The sequence below is a fragment of the Rhinolophus hipposideros genome (genome assembly GCF_964194185.1).
Source record: "Rhinolophus hipposideros genome assembly, chromosome: 11".
Lineage (NCBI taxonomy): Eukaryota > Metazoa > Chordata > Mammalia > Chiroptera > Rhinolophidae > Rhinolophus > Rhinolophus hipposideros.
Genome location: NC_138057.1, coordinates 8,496,486 through 8,514,188, shown reverse-complemented (window position 1 = coordinate 8,514,188; position 17,703 = coordinate 8,496,486). Strand labels below are relative to the sequence as shown.

Below are 17,703 nucleotides of genomic sequence, written 5' to 3'. Positions count from 1 at the left end.
ATTTGAGTATCACTTCTCTGTGAACTCCTTCCTACAATTTGTGTACCTTGTTTCCTATTAGTCTGCCTATTGTCAGTTAAATTTGCAGGACCCCAGTCACTGAACCTAAGAGGGCCGAGGAAACCTCCCTGACAATGTCTATTTATGAATTATGACATGGGTACTGTCTGCAAGGTCAACTGCAGGTGGATGAATCATATCCTGCCTTAGCTGTTATTCTCTCTCTCCTCCCTGTGCCTTATCCCCCCATACATTTTTATATGAGTGTTATTTATTTAGAGTGGAAATTAACGAGAAGATGTTTCAAAAGAAGGGGAATCAGGGAGCCTTAGAGGAGTTGCAGAGAAGTAAGGATCCCTGCTTTGCCTTTTTGCTGGATAAGGTATTGGGGGTGCTGGTGGATGTGACTGGGCAGCAGATGGAAGTGTCAAAACCTCAAATCACCCCTCTTCCTCCAGTCACTGCCCAGCTTTCCCCCCAGGGCTGGACCCTCGGGATGGCTCTGTTTACCACAATAAGCAAAGCCACTGGCTGTGTTGGACAAATCACTCCCCTTAGAAAAGCAGGGCACACCAGTTATTACCCCAATTTATCAGTTAGTGAAAGAAATGGCTTTGTAGTTAAATGAAGATGGTTAATGTCCCTCTGGTTTTAAGCCATTCATGATTGAGCTGAAGCCACCTGATGGCCTGGTTTTCTTTTTCTCTGGAGGCAAAGCAGAGGAATTAACCATTCACCACCACTGAGGAGGAAAACACGCCAGAGCAAGGTCGTTACTAGCATCACAAACCGATTTGATTAGGGAAAGATGAAACAGGCAGACTTGAAGGCCAAGTTGTGAGTTTCTGAATAATCATCCTCTTTTGTGTTCTCCCTCCCAGTTCTGACCTTGCTTTTAACCTGGAAGGCTATATTTTTGTATTCCTGAATGATATCTTCACAGCAGCAAATGGAGTTTATACCAAACAGAAAATTGACCCAAAGGTACCAGATCTTCACACTTGTCTATGGCTTTTAGGCTTTTTCATCTGGTCCCCTGAAATAACAGGAAAAAATAAAATGCATTTGTAATGTTGGCATGTAATTTAATTTACATAGTATGATCTACAAATCACTAATTTCTATTCAATGATCTTGTCTTTATAATTTCTTATTACTCCTTGTCTAGTGAAGTTTTGGGTGAAAACTAGATAGGAAGAGAAAAGATGCCACTATTTTTGGTACAAAGTCAATATATAAAAAGGGGATTATTTTGAAAGGCAAATTAAAATGAAAAGTTTTTTTTTTTAACTGTCATCATCAGTGACCAAGGACATGTCAGGGGTATTCTGAGAGCACCTCCAGCTTGAGAGTCTGGAGATGTGGGTTACAGATCAAAGCTTGCTCTTTGCTGGTCATTGTGACTTTGAGCCTTCACGTCTCCAAATCTCAGTTTCCTCATCTGTGGAAAGAGATGACTGGAGTAGATTAATTTATAAGATCCTGTCATGCAGTAACTGCCTCTCACTGTCCTGAGGGGCTGGTGGGCAGATGAGCTTTTCTTCTGAGTTGCTGCCTGCAAGTGGAGCCCCCCTCAACCCTCACCCCCACCCCAGCTGTTCTGGAAGCTCCCAAGGATGAGCTAGACATACGTTTCTTTGTTTCAAGTTCTTTGTGTGGCGTGACCGGTTCGCTCTGATGGACAGGCTTATTTCTATGAGCTGTTTTATAACAGCACCGTTTTTTTTTTCCTTTTTTCTGTGCAGCCATTTGTTTTTTAATAGTGGCAGTTTTACAAAAACAGGTTTGTTGCCTTTTGAGAATCACAATATGTCACTTTCCTTTATGGAAAGTGGTGGAGAAGTGGTGCAGCCACTTTAATGAAAAGTAAATTTATGCAAGATTAGAAAATGAGATACCTGGTGTTTTAACCCTGCTGTTCTTTAATAGAAAGAACAGATGTTTTTAAGGAGTTCTGTTTATATTAACATTTTTAATGTTCTTTATTTTGTTCCAGATTTCCCATTTTGAATGGCATGCTTTCAAAAAAAATTAGGATGTTAAAGATGGGTGGGACCTCGGTGGCCATCCATCTCCACACATTTTATCTGTCGTTTTTATGTAAAACAAATGTTTTTTTCTGAGGTCACAGTATACTTGAAATGAAGCATTTTACATCAGAAATGTGCTAAAATATTCCATACAGAGTTGGTCAGAATGCATAGTCTAACTCTGCATACATACAGGGTTGTATAAATGGCTCCAGGGAATCTGATGCTTCATGTTTCTAGAATCAAATGGAGTTTTCATTGTTTTTGCAGGAGCTAGGGAAATATGGAGTGCTTTTTTACAATGCCTGCTTCATGATTATCCCAACCCTTATCCTTAGTGTCTTCACCGGAGACTTTCAACAGGTGAGCGGATGACAGTTATTACGTAGCAGTCTTTTACAATTTTAATATTAACCTTTGGTACTCACTGAAATAAAAAGTGTAAAGGTAACTAGGATTCCATGAAAGCAAGATGTTTGATATCCCCAGCAATACCTTTGGAGCTCTCCTTTCATTGGCATTTACCGTTAGACATGTGGGAAGTGGCAGGAAGTTGTCACAAGAACTCTGGACTGGAACCTCTTTGGAAAGCAACAATAAAAATCTGAGTTTGAGTCTCACTAACCTTGGCTGATGTGGAGAGCCTGGGAAAACTACTTAATGTAGAAGGGGATTTATTTATTTATTTATTTTTTTATAAAGAACTTTTTATTTTTAAAGATTTAATTGGGGAAGGGGAACAGGACTTTATTGGGGAACAGTGTTTACTTCCAGGACTTTTTCCAAGTCAAGTTGTTGTCCTTTCAATCTTAGTTGTGGAGGGTGCCGTTCAGCTGCAAGTTGTCCTTTTCAGTCTTAGTTGTGGAGGGCGCAGCTCAGCTCCAGGTCCAGTTGCTGTTGCTAGTTGCAGGGGGCCAAAGGATGCGCTCCAACCAACTGAGCCATCCCGGAGGCAGCTTAGCTCAAGGTGCCATGTTCAATTTTAGTTGTAGGGGGCGCTGCCCACCATCCCTTGCGGGACTCCAGGAATTGAACTGGCAACTTTGTGGTTGAGAGCCCACTGGCCCATCAGGGAATCGAACCTGCAGCCTTACGGTGTTAGGAGCATGGAGCTCCAACCGCCTGAGCCACCGCGCTGGCCCCCACCTGCTCCTCTTATCATCCTCCAATGACCATTTGAAGCTCAAGGCACATTACCTCATCTCTAGCTCAGAATATCTTATATATCTAATCCCTCTTTCTATCTCTGAACCTCTCATGTATGTGGGATCTCAGACTCTCTCATATGTGGGGTGCCCATATATACAGATGTATGAAATATAGTTATTTTATCTTGCTAACCTTGTTTCATGTCTATTTGATTATCAGACCAGCCAAAAGAACCTTGAGGGTAGAGGAAAATTTTTTCCTTCCCCACTACTGAATTAGGACAAACTTCTTCCAGTTTGTCACTTTTAACCATGGCTGCCTCCATCTTAGATTGTTAACCAGATACAATAAAGATGAAAATTTCTGTACATAGGTGTGTTAATCTGCAATACAAAATTGCATTTTACTTGCCAAGTTTGGTTTGGTTGTACTGGAAGTTCACGGATGAATTAGAGAGAGATGTTAACTTCTCTTATCAGTGGAAGGAGCATTTTGATGAGTCACTGGAGAGGGTCAAAGATTATGTTGACTGACAAGGGTCAGAGATTATGTTAGAACTCAGTGTGTGAGTCACTGCACTGGGGGTTTTACTCCTGGACCTTGGACTTGCAGTCAGTAGGTCTGCTCACAGCACCTCGACTCTATCTCTGATTAACAGCCAGTGACTGTTAACAAATTTGGCCCCTGGAAAGCACTCAGTGGGTGAACTTTCTTTAATCATTTGAATCATTGAATCATAGGTTCAAAGGACATTTTTTTAAATTATTTTTTTTAATTTATTAAACTTAAAACATTTTTTCAGTTACAGTTGACATACAATATTGTGTTAATTTCAGGTATACAATATAGTGATTAGGCATTTATATAATTTATAAGTCTAGTACACACCTGACACCATACATAGTTATTATAGCATTATTGACTATATTCCCTACACTGTACTTTACATCCCCGTGACTGTTTTTATAACTGGCAATTTGCCAAAGTACATTTAGAGTATTACTGTTGATGAACAGGGATAAATAATAGGACTTTTTTCTGATTAAAAAATCCATAAATGCAAAAATGAAAAAGATTCACACTCCAACATATTTTTATAATAATAAAAGTAAAGGAAGAAGTATTTGATTATTTTCTATGTTTTAAAATAAATATCGTGCTATGTTATTTTTTAAAATGTCACCTGCACAGCCTTATCATTATTAAAGAAACAAAATAAAACTAAAATCTGTCAAAATTTAAGTTGGCAAAGAATCCAAATGTTTTTATGAAAATTATTCTGTTCCCCTCAATGGTTTATGTGGTATCAGGAATATATAGCTTTCATTTACTGTTTTCATAAATACTTGCAGTTCTTTGAGTGCATAAATGTTTTCCTACCCTTGCTTTAAAGTTTGGGGCATATGGTTTTCACCTATTCCCATTTTTATTTGACTTTCAGACACAGAGTGTTTACCAGAGTTTTTGTTTGGTTTTGATCTTTGGCCCTGGTATCAACTGTCAGATGGTTTCTGCCTCTTTGATTGGCTTGGGGCTTAGCAATATGACAGATTTATACTCATATTTTTTCTTTCACAAGCATTTAAAAAAAAAGTTTTAAGATGGAACCTTTCAAGCCTATGCAGAAGGAGAGAGAATAGTATAGCAAACCCCAGGTATCCAGCAACCAGTTACAGCAATAAATCAACGTTTAATATGTATCTTTTTGATAAGAGAGGTGGGTAAAGTATTACTAATGAAACAAGTATAATAAAGTGTGACAAGGTTATACTAATCAGACAAGAGAATTCCATTTTAATTGGTTTAAAAAATTTGAAGTATAAACTTAAGATTTAAATAACTTTAAACATATTGAGTTACTAAAACTTGGCTAACAAAGTATTGCTTAACAGAAAGCAAATAGAACTTATATTTAATCACATTTTGCAGCACATTCTTATGTGTAATCTTGAATCACCTTAAAATCAGTTTTGGAGGCAGCAAGAAACACATCATGAACAAAAGACTCCTTTATATTATTACCTATCATTTCAAGAGGAATAATTTTATTTTCTCAGCTAGGGACTAAGAGCAGAAACTGAGTCTTAAACTTCTCTGTCTACCAACACCCCTACTGAATTACTTTATGGCTTTGTAAATAGCAAATAACTACTTATTTGTTCCCGATACTTCCTAAGCATTTATACGTTCTTGAAAGCATTTTATGAATTTAAAGTTTTTCTTAGTCTTGCCAACATTATTAATTTTATAATAAACTTTTTTTTTTTTTATATAATAAACTTTTTTCTAACCTAACCCTGAATTGTGTCTACAATTTTAGTAAAGATTTAATGATAGCCACAGGAACAATAGCTCTCATTTGACTCTTGCCACCCACAGGGCTCGAAACAATTTCATTAAATCCTCACATTGGTCTTTTGAGGAAGTTTAAAAAAATAATCCTCACCTTCTAAAATGAACCTGAGGTTCACAGAGGAAAAATAATTTGCCCAACAAAGCACAACTGATATTACCTTCAATTTTTTAAATTGTATTTTTTGTTTGGGAGAGTAGTTCCTGTACTAAATAAAATACACAATTTGGTTAAACCAATAGATTTAAATTGCAATATTACTAATCTAACCATTTGTTTTCTTTCTTTTTGATAATAGGCTACTGAATTTAACCAATGGAAGGATGTTCTATTTATCATGCAGTTTCTTCTTTCCTGTTTTTTGGGGTAAGAAACCATAAATAAGTACAAGCTTTGGTTTATGGTATCTCCTAACAAGTGAAATCAGAATATACGATCTGTCTGCTCTGCTCTGTCAAAATCCCTTTGTTTGTGCTTCTCCAGTTTTCTTTGGAAAGAATCCCTGCAGAGGAGAGGACTATGACCGTTGCTGAATGTCACATTCTACTTCAAAATGATGTTGCCTATTGATTCCTGAAAGTTAGTTTGAGGTCAGCTGACATGTCAAATTCAGTACCATGTTGTCTTTCTCACAATTACCCAAGTTTCCCAAGATCCCCACCTCACATAAATATGTGAAAATGACAATCGTTTTCTGTAGTGCTGCACCTGCTATATTTAGGGAAATTTCTGAGGAGAGATGTTGAGGCCATTTATACTGTCCGATAATTTTAGGCTTTTGATATTAAAATTTTCCTTAGGTCTGTCTTCCTGTCAGAGACCTTGCAGCTTGTGTTTTCTTTTTTTTTTGTGTTCCCCAAACTTTGTGTTCCCCAAACTTCATGAATAGATAATATACATGCAAATAGTAAATTATCTAAAAGCTGCAAAAGAATGCACAGGGAACACAAGCCACCCTCATTCCTCCCTCCCTCTTTCCCCTTTATCTCCCTTCCTCCCTTCCTTTTTCCCTTTCTTTATTTTTTCACTGTTCCTTCTTTCCTTCCCTGCAGCACTGCAGTTTTCCTCTCCAGAGACAATCACTGTTTGAAGTCTTTGGACTGTCCTTTCTGGGCTGGGCTCCAGGTTTGCACAAGCACCTGTCTTATTCCATACAAAAGGGTCTTTGAATAATTGTCTCATGGAATTACTTATCAAAAGATTTTTCCTGTGAAGAAAGGTGAATTTCCCCCTCATTTTTTAAAACCATGAATGCTACAATTTTAATTATGTGTAAATGAACTAAGACAACTCATGATTTCTTTGATCAACACTTAAATCTCAAACTGGATAATAATTATAGTAATGTAGTCACATACAGTAAAAAATATTATGTATATCCTCCAATTCAGTAATTCTGTCTTTAGCTGTGTCTGATTTCATGTTTAACCTGTTGATGCAGTTTTTGATTTTAATAATTTTATATTTTATTTGTAAAAGTTTCGCAATTTTTTTCAAACGTATTTGCTTATTCTTAACATTCTTTTATTGGTGATCTTTGTGACTGTAGCTTTTATTTTTTTAAATGGTACATGCATAGCTATTCTATATTTTGTGTCTGATGATTCCAGTATCTGCAGTTCTTGAGAATCTAAATATGTACTTTTTTGACTACATATGTAGTTTGTGACTGTCATTATGGTTTGTTTTCTTGTGTGTTTGGTGACTTGTGATTGTGAGCATATTGCGTAATCTTAATCAGTCCTGTGGGCTAAAATTGGGAATTTGAGAAACTTTCCTATAGGAACAAATTGATTTTGCTCTAGCTGATAGCTAGGTGTTAGTCCTGACCCGGACAATGTCCGGCCTTTTTGGGAGCCTGCGATCTTCGGCTACCGTGGTCTTTTCCACCTGGAGTTTGACTGAAGGCCCAGGTTCCAGGGAGTGCTGTTCTGCCACGGCCTCTGCTCAGAGGTAACCTGAGCCTGCTCCAACTGCCTGCTGCTCTGACCCTTGCCTGGCCCTGAATTCTTACTACTCTGTATCCAGTTCCCCCTCTTCCAAAAGGGGGATTTTGGACCACTATTGGTGCCTTTTTCAAGACTAACAATCTCTCAAATAATGTGTCCTTTCCAGGCATTGGCTATTCTGCAGTGGGAGAGTACTAAGCACTAAAAGTACTTAGGCAGCCATTGTTGGAAGCACAAGTTTAGTAAGAGATTTGTAGTCTTCCCATTTGTTGACTGAGAACATTTGACTTTGAAAAGAAAAATAATCTAAGCCATGTTTGTGAGTTACCCTTTGTCAAACTATCTTTTTTCCTTCTTCAATTAAAAAAAAAAGAAAAATTCAACCCATAGCACACAAACTCAAACCAGCACCTTTCCCTGCATAAGCCCTGTGACAGCAGAGCCAAGTTTTAAAGTCTTTTCTCATGTTGTTATAACTTGATGAGATACTGATTTTGTTTTCTTTTTTTTCTTTCTTTTTTTTTTTTGCTTGTACTTTACCCTTTAACCACTCCATGAAGGAAATCAAGAAGTAAACCCTCTGCTACCAGCTGTTTTCAATGAATGATGTAGTGAGGGCAGCGCCTCGATGTGAGCTGCCACTCTCTGGGGCTTGGCTGTGAGAGGCTTGGCTTCATCTGTGTACAACTTCATGCATTGTTTTCCATTTAATGATGTGCTTTCTAGAAAACAAATGCTATCTTGCTGAAAGTTCATAATATATTATTTTATCAGTAGTCACTTTGCCAATGAAAGTGTCCTAAAGGCATAGAAATTATAAAGAAATCAATAAAAATGATGAAATCAGTAACATTAAATTTAAGGATGAAAACTTGGTAGGTCTCTGTTTTTTAAGTGGGTCTATTGAGGACACTAAAACCATGGCACTCCAACAGTTAAGTGCCTGAACTCTGGAATCAGGTGGTCTGGGTTGAATCCTGGCTTTGCCACTTATTAGCTCTGGGTCCTTGGACAAGTTATTTAACCTCTCTGAGCCTCAATCTCCTTACCTGTAAAATGGGAACGACTAGCTAAAGTATCTGATCTATAAGGTGGGGTTATATGAATTGATTGAGTAAAGAGCTCTTAGATGAGTGCTAGACACATAGAAAATGCTCAATAAGTGTTAACTGTTATTTTTGTTATTATTATTAATATTTATGTTTCTTGATGTCTCTTTGGCTGTCCTCTTTTTACCTCAGACAGATTTGGTTCTACCTATAGCCATGGTTTCAACATTTTTTCTTCTGTTTTGTGTACTTTTACCTTCAGTGGTCAAGTTTTAATTCTGAAACTGCTGTAGAAAGAAGCTTTAATTTGGGCATGGCGGATTTTTCAGAATACTGCTTTCTTGCATTTTCTCACTCAAAGGACACTATGAGTATCCTTCGTGGTAATAGACGCCATTGAAAGCTTCTGAGCAAATCCTTCGTTTTCAGAATGGCTGGTTCTGGGCTCAGGCTGTCCCTTCTCTCAGGGAGGTCTCAGGACTAATGCATAGTCCTAATGCACATCCAACCCTTGACTGCAGAGGACTCTGACGCTCAGCTTTATCCTTATTTTCACTGCTTTCAAGTTTGTATTTCAAACTTGCTTTTTCCAACCACCAAACCTCTATTTCAAATTGAAAATATAATTAAAGATTATAACACTTTAAAAATGTATGTTAAAAGTCAATAGAATGGTGAAAAGGAGAGACTTTTAATTATTATTATTATTTTTTTGAGAAAGCCTCAGCTTTAAGAAATGCTATGCATTTGTAATCAGGAGTTCGTAAATAAAGCATATGATGGCGTCAGATTGTCTCAGGAAGGTAACTGGATTGTGGGAGTTAAGATAATTTAATGCAGGCAAAGGTAAAATATAGATGGGAATTTAAGTTGACGAGCTGGAGTTTTAAAAAACTAGCTCTATATCTTTTGTAATCTTGCCAAGAAATGACAGGTTCTGGTTCCTTCATACCAGTGGCCGGCACCAGCCCCCAGGCCTCAGAGGCCATTATCCTAGACTGTGTCTGCGCCAGTAACGACCCTTTAATCCCACTGAAGCAGTAATACATTCTTTAATAAAAACACAAAGGTATCAAATTTCCCTACTCAGAGGATAAAAACGTCCCATTCTTTGAACTTTCACTGATACTGCTGAGATGTAGCTTACAAGAGAAAACAGGATTCTGTGGCTGTCTGGGCAGAGGTGTGATAGGACCTTTATAGACGGCAGGTATTCCCGTTATTTCCCAGCAAACCAAGTCTTAGTGTAATAATCAGTGCTCTAGGAAGATTGACTGTATTTATAGCATGACTTCAGCATCCTTGCATACTATTGAGGCCCGGGCTGGTGTGAGTTCTCACCAGAGATGGATAAGACGAGAATTCTGGAAATTCTTTGAAACCTGGAATTATAAGAGTAATGTGCTGGGGTACTATTGTGGATGGTGGAAGGAGTGTAAAAGTGGCCTTTTATTATTTGAACATTTGTGTTGAATTTCTGTATATGTACGTGCATGGATTGGAAACCAGGAACAGCTTGTAAATGAGGTCATTTGAATTCTGTTTGTGACTGCCACAAGTGTGCCAGGCCAGTTTGGGTAAATCAGGTTTTCTGGTGTGTCATTTTCAGAAACAGGAAGAAAGTTTGAGCAGGGGCTCTGATCCGGGGGTTTCCGTATGGGCACCTCCATCCCTTGGGCCCTATAATCCAAAATGTGTAGCTGGCATCTGCTATCTGAATGTGATACACATTTGTGTATCACATGTATGTGCTATTATTTTTCAAATGTACACAGGTGATATATGATTTAAAAATGCAGAATGGCATAAAGCTACTGAGTATTTGCAATGCGTTTAAATTATCTTTTCATTTTATTAATCCACAGGTGCTAAAATCAAAACTGTCACGTGAAAGTTGAGATTTTTGGTGTTAAAAGTGATGTGGTTTCCTTTGTGCTGAGTTAATGGAGGTTCTTTTAGTTCCGAACCTTGGTTTTCGCTAAAGGACTGCATTGGTACTTATTTGCATATAGAAATACACTATATTTCTTAGGAAAAAAATTTTAATACATACTTTGATCTTCGTGGTTTTATATTTACCCTCTTTGGGGACACCTAGTGGTTATACTAAGAAGTGCAGCCTTTCTGTCTGGACGCCATGTGTTTATTACCTAGGAGGACTGCTGCTATTTCAGACACACCCAGGACGTTAGCGAGCAGGGCTTCTCCCCTGCTCAGCCCAGCTAGCTGGTGAGTGAATGTCCTAGTCGCCCACACTCATAGGTATTGGTATCTTAGATCCAAGTTATCTGCAAATTCTGAATGCAGGCCAAGGTGTTTTCACTAAAATGTAGTAAAATGTTGCATTATTGGAACCCCAGAGTAAGAATTTTTAAGCAAAAATGAAGAACATCCATGATTGTCCTGAGTTTAAGGCTCTACTCCAGCTGAGGAAGCCTGCTGGCAGCTTCTTTGTGTCCCCTAATTTGGGTTGGTCCTCTCCCCTGAGCTGTAATTTCCATTATTGTATTAAACTCTGAGCTCCAGAGTAGCTGCTGTAGGTAATGTACTCTTACAACCCAGGCCAAGCAGAGCGGGCACTCAGTAATATCATGCTGAGTTTGGTAATCTTTTCATTTTATGCATGAATGGGATTATTTATAGTTCCTCAGGGCTCTAAATTAATATTGAATTTATTAAAATTGTAAAAATTAAGAAAAAAAGATTTTCTTAAGCCTTAATATATAAATACTGTTGCTCTGTTTATAAAGCCAGTAATTTTTGCATATACATGAGAATATTTACTTTCATTATTTGATTAATGGTTTAACTCAAATTTAACTGATTAAAATCTCCTAAACAATTTACTGTAAATTAGTCCCATTTACAACTTAGGGAATTAAAAAAAATTTAAACATTTTAAGCCGTATTTACAAATGTGATTTGCATGATCTTTTCCCCCAGTAATTCTAAGCTCTAATGAGGCCCTAGCAAAGCTAATGAGCCAGAGTGTTTTACACACTTAGGGAGCTCTTTGAAATCTAATAAACCAAACTTGGAAATGTGGTAAATCAGATTCTTTTAAACATTCAAGTACTGTATAGCAACTTACTCAGACTCATACTCCTTTCAAATGAAGATTGCAAGTCTAATATCAATTGCACATTTCACATTAAAACCACAAAGGCTGAGATGTTGGGTTCTCTAACTTATCAAATTGTGGTAATTACCTTAATAACAAAGACACATTATTCTGAAGATTACAAAATTTAGGATTGTAATTGAATTTATCCTTCAATTTTACAGTAAAGCTTGATGTACTTTATCTCTAATTTTTTTTTCTATACCATTCCTGGTAATAAACACACTCAGGCCAAAAGCAGTTACTGTGTTGATTTATGATTGTGATTTTGTTACTAACAATGAGAGATTTGGGCCTAGACCACAAACTGAGCACTAAATTCCCACGGGATTTGTCTACCTAAGGCCAGGTGCACAGGCTAAGCCCTTTCTTGGCCTCTGGTTCCCTCTGCTCTGTCAGTGGGGGCGTCCATGCTCCTGCCTGCTAACTGCTGCTTTAAAATTCAACACACCTTATGCTCTCTCTGTACCTTTCCCATTTCATCCTCAACAAGTTTTGATTGTTACCTCTTTCCATATTTAATCACTGATTTGGGTAGATTGTACTTTGTGCCCCACTTAGGTTGAAGCTAATTTTCTTCACTACTTGATTGAAAGGAACATATTTCTTTATCTCTGATTGGATTCTATATTTTTTCCTGGGTGTGTATATTTTTTTGTCTGGTGCTTGGTCACAATTCTGTAGTCATTTTGTTGACAAATAAGTGTCAAAATACTGGTCAGTATTGAATCCTGTTGAATTCACTGTTAATAGGGTTCAGGAGTATTAGTGACACGGGCAGTCTATTCATTTCAGTCTCCTTTGTCCAAAGGCAGCAATCACTCAGTTGCTTTTCCTTTCGGAGACACCAGAGGTTCTCAGCGCTGGCGGCACAGCACAGTCATCTGTGGAGCTTTGATGCTGCCGACAGCTGGGGCCCCACCTCAGACCAGTTGAAAGACAGACTGTTCTGGGCATCATTGTATTCAAAGTGCACTCGCTGGTTCTGATGCCCAGAGAGGATCACAAACCAGTGTTGTGACATAGCTGTTAAATGAAAGGTTTCGGATGATTTTAAAAACCTCATTGTCCTTACCACCTTTCCAAGGAAACACGAGTGGGAAAGGGGCAGGCACAATGGAAGGGACACCTAAGGTAGAAAGTTTGGCGAATGCACGACTAGACCATTTTCCTGAAAAAAGTCAGAGTTAAAAAGGAGATGTGTTAAGATGCAGGTTACAGAATCTTCATGGTTTGTTTTTCTTTCTTATTTGTTTAAAGTACTCCTGCATGGGTCACTCACTGACTCTTCATGAGAGGTCTGTTGTTATTACCCAGCCCTGTAAGGCACGCACTCCAGTGTTTGCTTCCTCGCCCAGGTTTCTGTTGATGTACTCCACGGTGCTGTGCAGTTACTACAACTCGGCCCTGACGACGGCGGTGGTTGGAGCCATCAAGGTAAGTGGGTCAGGCCTTGGGCTGCACAGTCCCACTGGGGAGTTGACTGTGAATCCAGTTTGTACGAAAGAAGCTGAGTTTCATTTTATTGTTAGCAGTGCTGGTAAGGATGGAGGCATGGGACAGTTGTCAGCTGCATCTCAGTGACTCTTTTGTACATCTGATCTAATCTGTAAGACAGAGAGGACTAGTTAATTTAAAAAGGAGAACAAATTATGACTTTTAAATTGGGGGTGGTGGGAGGGGATGGGCTGGGAAAAGGAAGTGGCAAAGATGAAAAAAATTCCAAATTTCAGCAATTTGGTTCTCTGAGAGAATCTGCCAACTAAGAAAGGGAATACTTGTGAAGAACTGTTTCAATTTAGACATATGCTCAATTATAAGGTAATAAATTCATGGATTGGTGTGTGTGTGTGTGTGTGTGTGTGTGTGTATTTAAATTCACACAAGGAGTGAATAGGCGGGTAGGGTGTTCTGAGTTCTCTTCTACAGTTGCTCTGTTTTTCTATTCACATGAACTCTTCAAGTGAGTAAGAAAAACTACGAGCTTCCACTGTGGGCTGGTCTGTTGGCTGCCCAGAGGCCTCAGAACACACTGGACGGAGTACTGCTTGGAATTTATTGGATGTCTCTAATCTGTTCAAGTTTAGGATCAATATGACTAAAATGCACTACCTAGTGATGGTAAAGAGATGGGATCTGGAAAGCTGATTATAGCTCAGCTCTTACATCTTTTTCCTGTGTATGAACTGGAAGGGGGCATGAATAATGCAGTTTTCTGTGATTATCATGCTATAGTTTACTTCATTTCTTACAAAGCCTTATGTAATTTTTTTTACTCATTCATTCAACATCCTGTGAACAGTTACTATGTACAAGTCTGTGCAAAGTAACCCAAATATTTAGTTTCAGATTTCATCTTATACATGTATTTCCTCCCTAAATCCTTTACTTTTAAAATGATGAATCCTCTCTTTTTCTACAGAATGTATCCATTGCCTACATTGGGATGTTAGTTGGTGGAGACTACATTTTCTCTGTGTTGAACTTTGTAGGGTTAAATATTTGGTAAGTGGGATTTTTAAATGAACTCGTTTTCACAAAATATGAATTTTTAGAAGTCTGATTAACATGTTATAAGTGAAAGAACAGTTGTTTTGACATTACAGTTTCTAAGATAGTTTTCCTTGAATCACTCAGTTCATCGATCATGGGAAGGTGAGTAATGCAAATGCAAGCAACTGAGATCGGAATTTAATTCCTGTGTCTTCCTCACAGAAAAGTCCCTTAAGTTCTCTGTCTTCCTCTTGGGAAATGGACCTCATTAAACTTGTGCTCCATCAAAGTGCCATATGCTAAGGATATTGAGAGGAGTGACTAAGATATATTTAAAAGGCGTTTTGGGGTCCCAGACACGGGACACTACTTTTAAGATAATAATGTATAGTTTATTCAGTAATAACCAAGTGCTTATTTTCTAAGTTTCTGTATTAGATTTGCTCTACTCTTCTTTCTGCTCCAAAAGATTTGTAAAATGAGAGGGGTAATTTTTATCAAATAATCCACAAAGTTGAGAAAAAGGGGGGCTCAGTAATTCCCGATAAATTAAGTTGACTGTATTTATAAAGATGGCAGCAATTGCTGGTGGTACCACCTATGGGGTTTCTTTATTTTCACTCTTTTTTTCCTTCCTTTCAGCATGGCAGGGGGCTTGAGATATTCCTTTTTAACGCTGAGCAGCCAGTTAAAACCTAAACAACCTGTGGACGAAGAAAACATCCCTCCAGATTCGAAGAGTTAGACTCTGGGGCAGAATTGCAGACTGACCTGCAGTCGGGGGGTGAAGGGGGATATTCCCAGAATGAAGAATGGGACACGGGACCACCCCTCCTGGTTAAGGCAGGCACAGGAGTGTCTGCACAATGCAAAGAGAATCTACCTCACATGTCACTACACATCGGAGCCATCGTCGCCCTGAGAAATGTCTTCGGGCAGAGCCTTACCAGCCGGAAGGGAATCTTCTCAACATAAGCCATTGGTTCAAAGGATTGTTTCCAGGGCTCCTGAGCGGTCGGTTGTGCCTCCGAGTCTGCGCTGCTGTTCACTGGTACTGCGTGTGCTTAAGACGGGGTACAAGGTCGATGCTGTGAGGGAGATTATTTTTGTATCAGCACCTTCGCCTTGCTTTCAAAGGTCCCAGCCAAAGCAAAGTGCCAGTAAGAACACTTTTGCAGTTTAAACAGACATATCTTTATTTTCAATAAAATTAGCCAGTTAACTGCCAGTAGTTATCTGTTAGCTTTTATTTTGTCTGACATGTTGGTATCTTTTCCTAATCATCAGAGGAAAATAAAAATAATTTGTATGCCTGCCTCCTACTGTGATATTATTATAGACAGGGAGAAAAACAGCAAGTCAGTTTTTCACTCTGCTCTCAAGGGTGATAATCTTTTGAAGGCTAGTGTTGGGAAACATTACAAAATAATTCAGTGGAACATCAAGACAGTGTGCCCTGTCAAAATAGGTCATATTGCTCTCCTCATCTCCGTACAGGTTGTTCAGGGGGCTATGGAATTCAGATCAGGTGGACTTTAACCAAAGGTGTGTTTCCTTCTAAGCCTGCCTAACCTCCCAGACCTGTGGTGTATGGGGCAGGAGCCTGGGTGATGGGAGTTATATTACTCTCCCAATCAAGAACTGGGCTGTTCCCATCCAGGTGGTGGTGCAGGGTAGGCCCCCAGTCTGGGAGGTAAGAGCTTTCCTTCTAGTCCTGTATTCACTGCTAACCCCCTGAGACCTTCACAGGTCACCGTGCATTGGGGCCTCCATTATTTTAAGCTGTAACATTGAACTAGATCTTCAAATCCCTGCCAACTCTAACTTCTAAACTTTTGAGGCTGAGCCAGTGTGGGCAGAGCACTAAATGAGGGAATGATTGTGTTGATGTGCTGTTTCAATTTACTTAAAACAAATTTTAAAAAAATAAATTTTATTGGGGAATATTGGGGAACAGTGTGTTTCTCCAGGGCCCATCAGCTCCAAGTCGTTGTCCTTCAATCTAGTTGTGGAGGGCGCAGCTCAGCTCCAAGTCCAGTCCCCGTTTTTAATCTAGTTGCAGGGGGCGCAGCCCACCATCCCATGTGGAAATTGAACCGGCAACCTTGTTGTTCAGACCAGCTGAGTCATCCTGCTGCCCCCAAAATAATGTTGTTAAATTCTAAAATATACATATAATTTACCATCTTAATCATTTCTGAATGTACAGTTGAATAGTGTTAAATATATTCACATTGCTGTGCAAGCAATTTCCAGAACTTTTTCATCTTGCAAAACTGAAGCTCTATACCCATTAAACCATAATAATTCCCCCCTATAGCCGCTGGTAACCACCATTCTACTTTCCATTTCTATGAATTTCACAATTCTAGATATTTGATGTAGGTGGAATCACACAGTATTTGTCTTTCTGTGGCTGGCTTTCACTTAGGATAATGTCCTGTCTTTCTTTCACTTAGGATAATGTCCTGTCTTTCTTTAACTTAGGATAATGTCTTGTCTTTCTTTCACTTAGGATAATGTCCTCAAGGTTCACCCAAGTTGCAGCATGTGTCAGAATTTCCTTCCTTGTTAAGGCTGAATAATGTACCACCATGGATAGACCACACTTTGTTTATCCGTTCAATGGACAGGATGTCAGTGGACCCTTGGGTTGCTTCCACTTCTTGGCCATTTGTGAATAGTGCTGCTGTGTACATGGCTGTACAACTATGTCTTTGAGATCCTGCTTTCAAATTCTTTGGGGATATTAAAATAAAACTTGTTTCCTCTATGCACAGAGCACTTCTGACCCCAAATGTGTGAGGTCTTTTGTTTTTTTACATTAAACAGTTCTTTAACTCTCTGGACTCCAAGTGGGTGTCTGCAGTTTAATTCTGACACTAACCACAGTTAGCACAGACATCAAAAGTCAAGGGCTCAGTGGCCCAAAGACTGCCCCCTACTTCAGATGCCAATCCCAAGTCCCAGGTTGTGACTGGTGCGTCTGACCAAACAGCCATAAGTCAGGGGTTTCCCCTTCCTCAGGTTCAATAATCTGCTAGAATAGTTCACAGAACTCAGGGAAGTGCCTTACCTTCTATCACCAGGTTATTATTATAAAAGTTATAACTCAGAAACAGCCAAAAGAGATGCGTAGGACAAGGTGTATGGGAAATGGTTTGGAGTGTCCATTCCCTCTCCAGGAGCGTCATTCTCCTAGCACGTGTCGGTGTGTGCACCACCCCGGAAGCTCTCCAAACCCCATCATTTTGGCTTCATTACTGTTTTCCACAATCACACGGATCACAGGCACCGTTTTACATTCCTTGTACAACAGTGCACAAGGTTTCCAATTTCTCCACATCCTAACACTTATTTTCTATTTCTTTTTTTGTAGTAGTCATCCTAATGGGTATGGGGTGGTATCTCATTGTAGTTTGGATTTGCAGTGCACTAATTAGTGATGTCGGGCATCTTTTCATGTGCTTTTTGGCCATTGGTGTGTCTTCTAGAGAAATGTCTATCAAGCGCTTTGCCTGTTTTTTGAATTGTTTTTTTTTGTTGTTGTTGTTGTTGA

The 17,703-nt window shown here is 38.9% G+C and overlaps 1 protein-coding gene across 2 annotated transcripts in view; it reads left to right on the top strand.

The window, feature by feature from the left end:
* The window catches only part of SLC35D2 (solute carrier family 35 member D2), a 39,777-nt gene extending 22,838 nt beyond the window's left edge, over window positions 1-16,939 (top strand). For both annotated transcript variants that reach the window (XM_081065146.1, XM_081065147.1), the window contains 6 exons: window positions 882-984; window positions 2,301-2,393; window positions 5,831-5,898; window positions 13,010-13,088; window positions 14,074-14,156; window positions 14,787-16,939. In XM_081065146.1, the coding sequence (XP_080921272.1) occupies window positions 882-984; window positions 2,301-2,393; window positions 5,831-5,898; window positions 13,010-13,088; window positions 14,074-14,156; window positions 14,787-14,889 (529 nt within the window). In that variant the 3' untranslated portion in view covers window positions 14,890-16,939. The remainder of the gene's footprint in view (window positions 1-881; window positions 985-2,300; window positions 2,394-5,830; window positions 5,899-13,009; window positions 13,089-14,073; window positions 14,157-14,786) is intronic.
* Window positions 16,940-17,703: the final 764 nt, after the last annotated feature.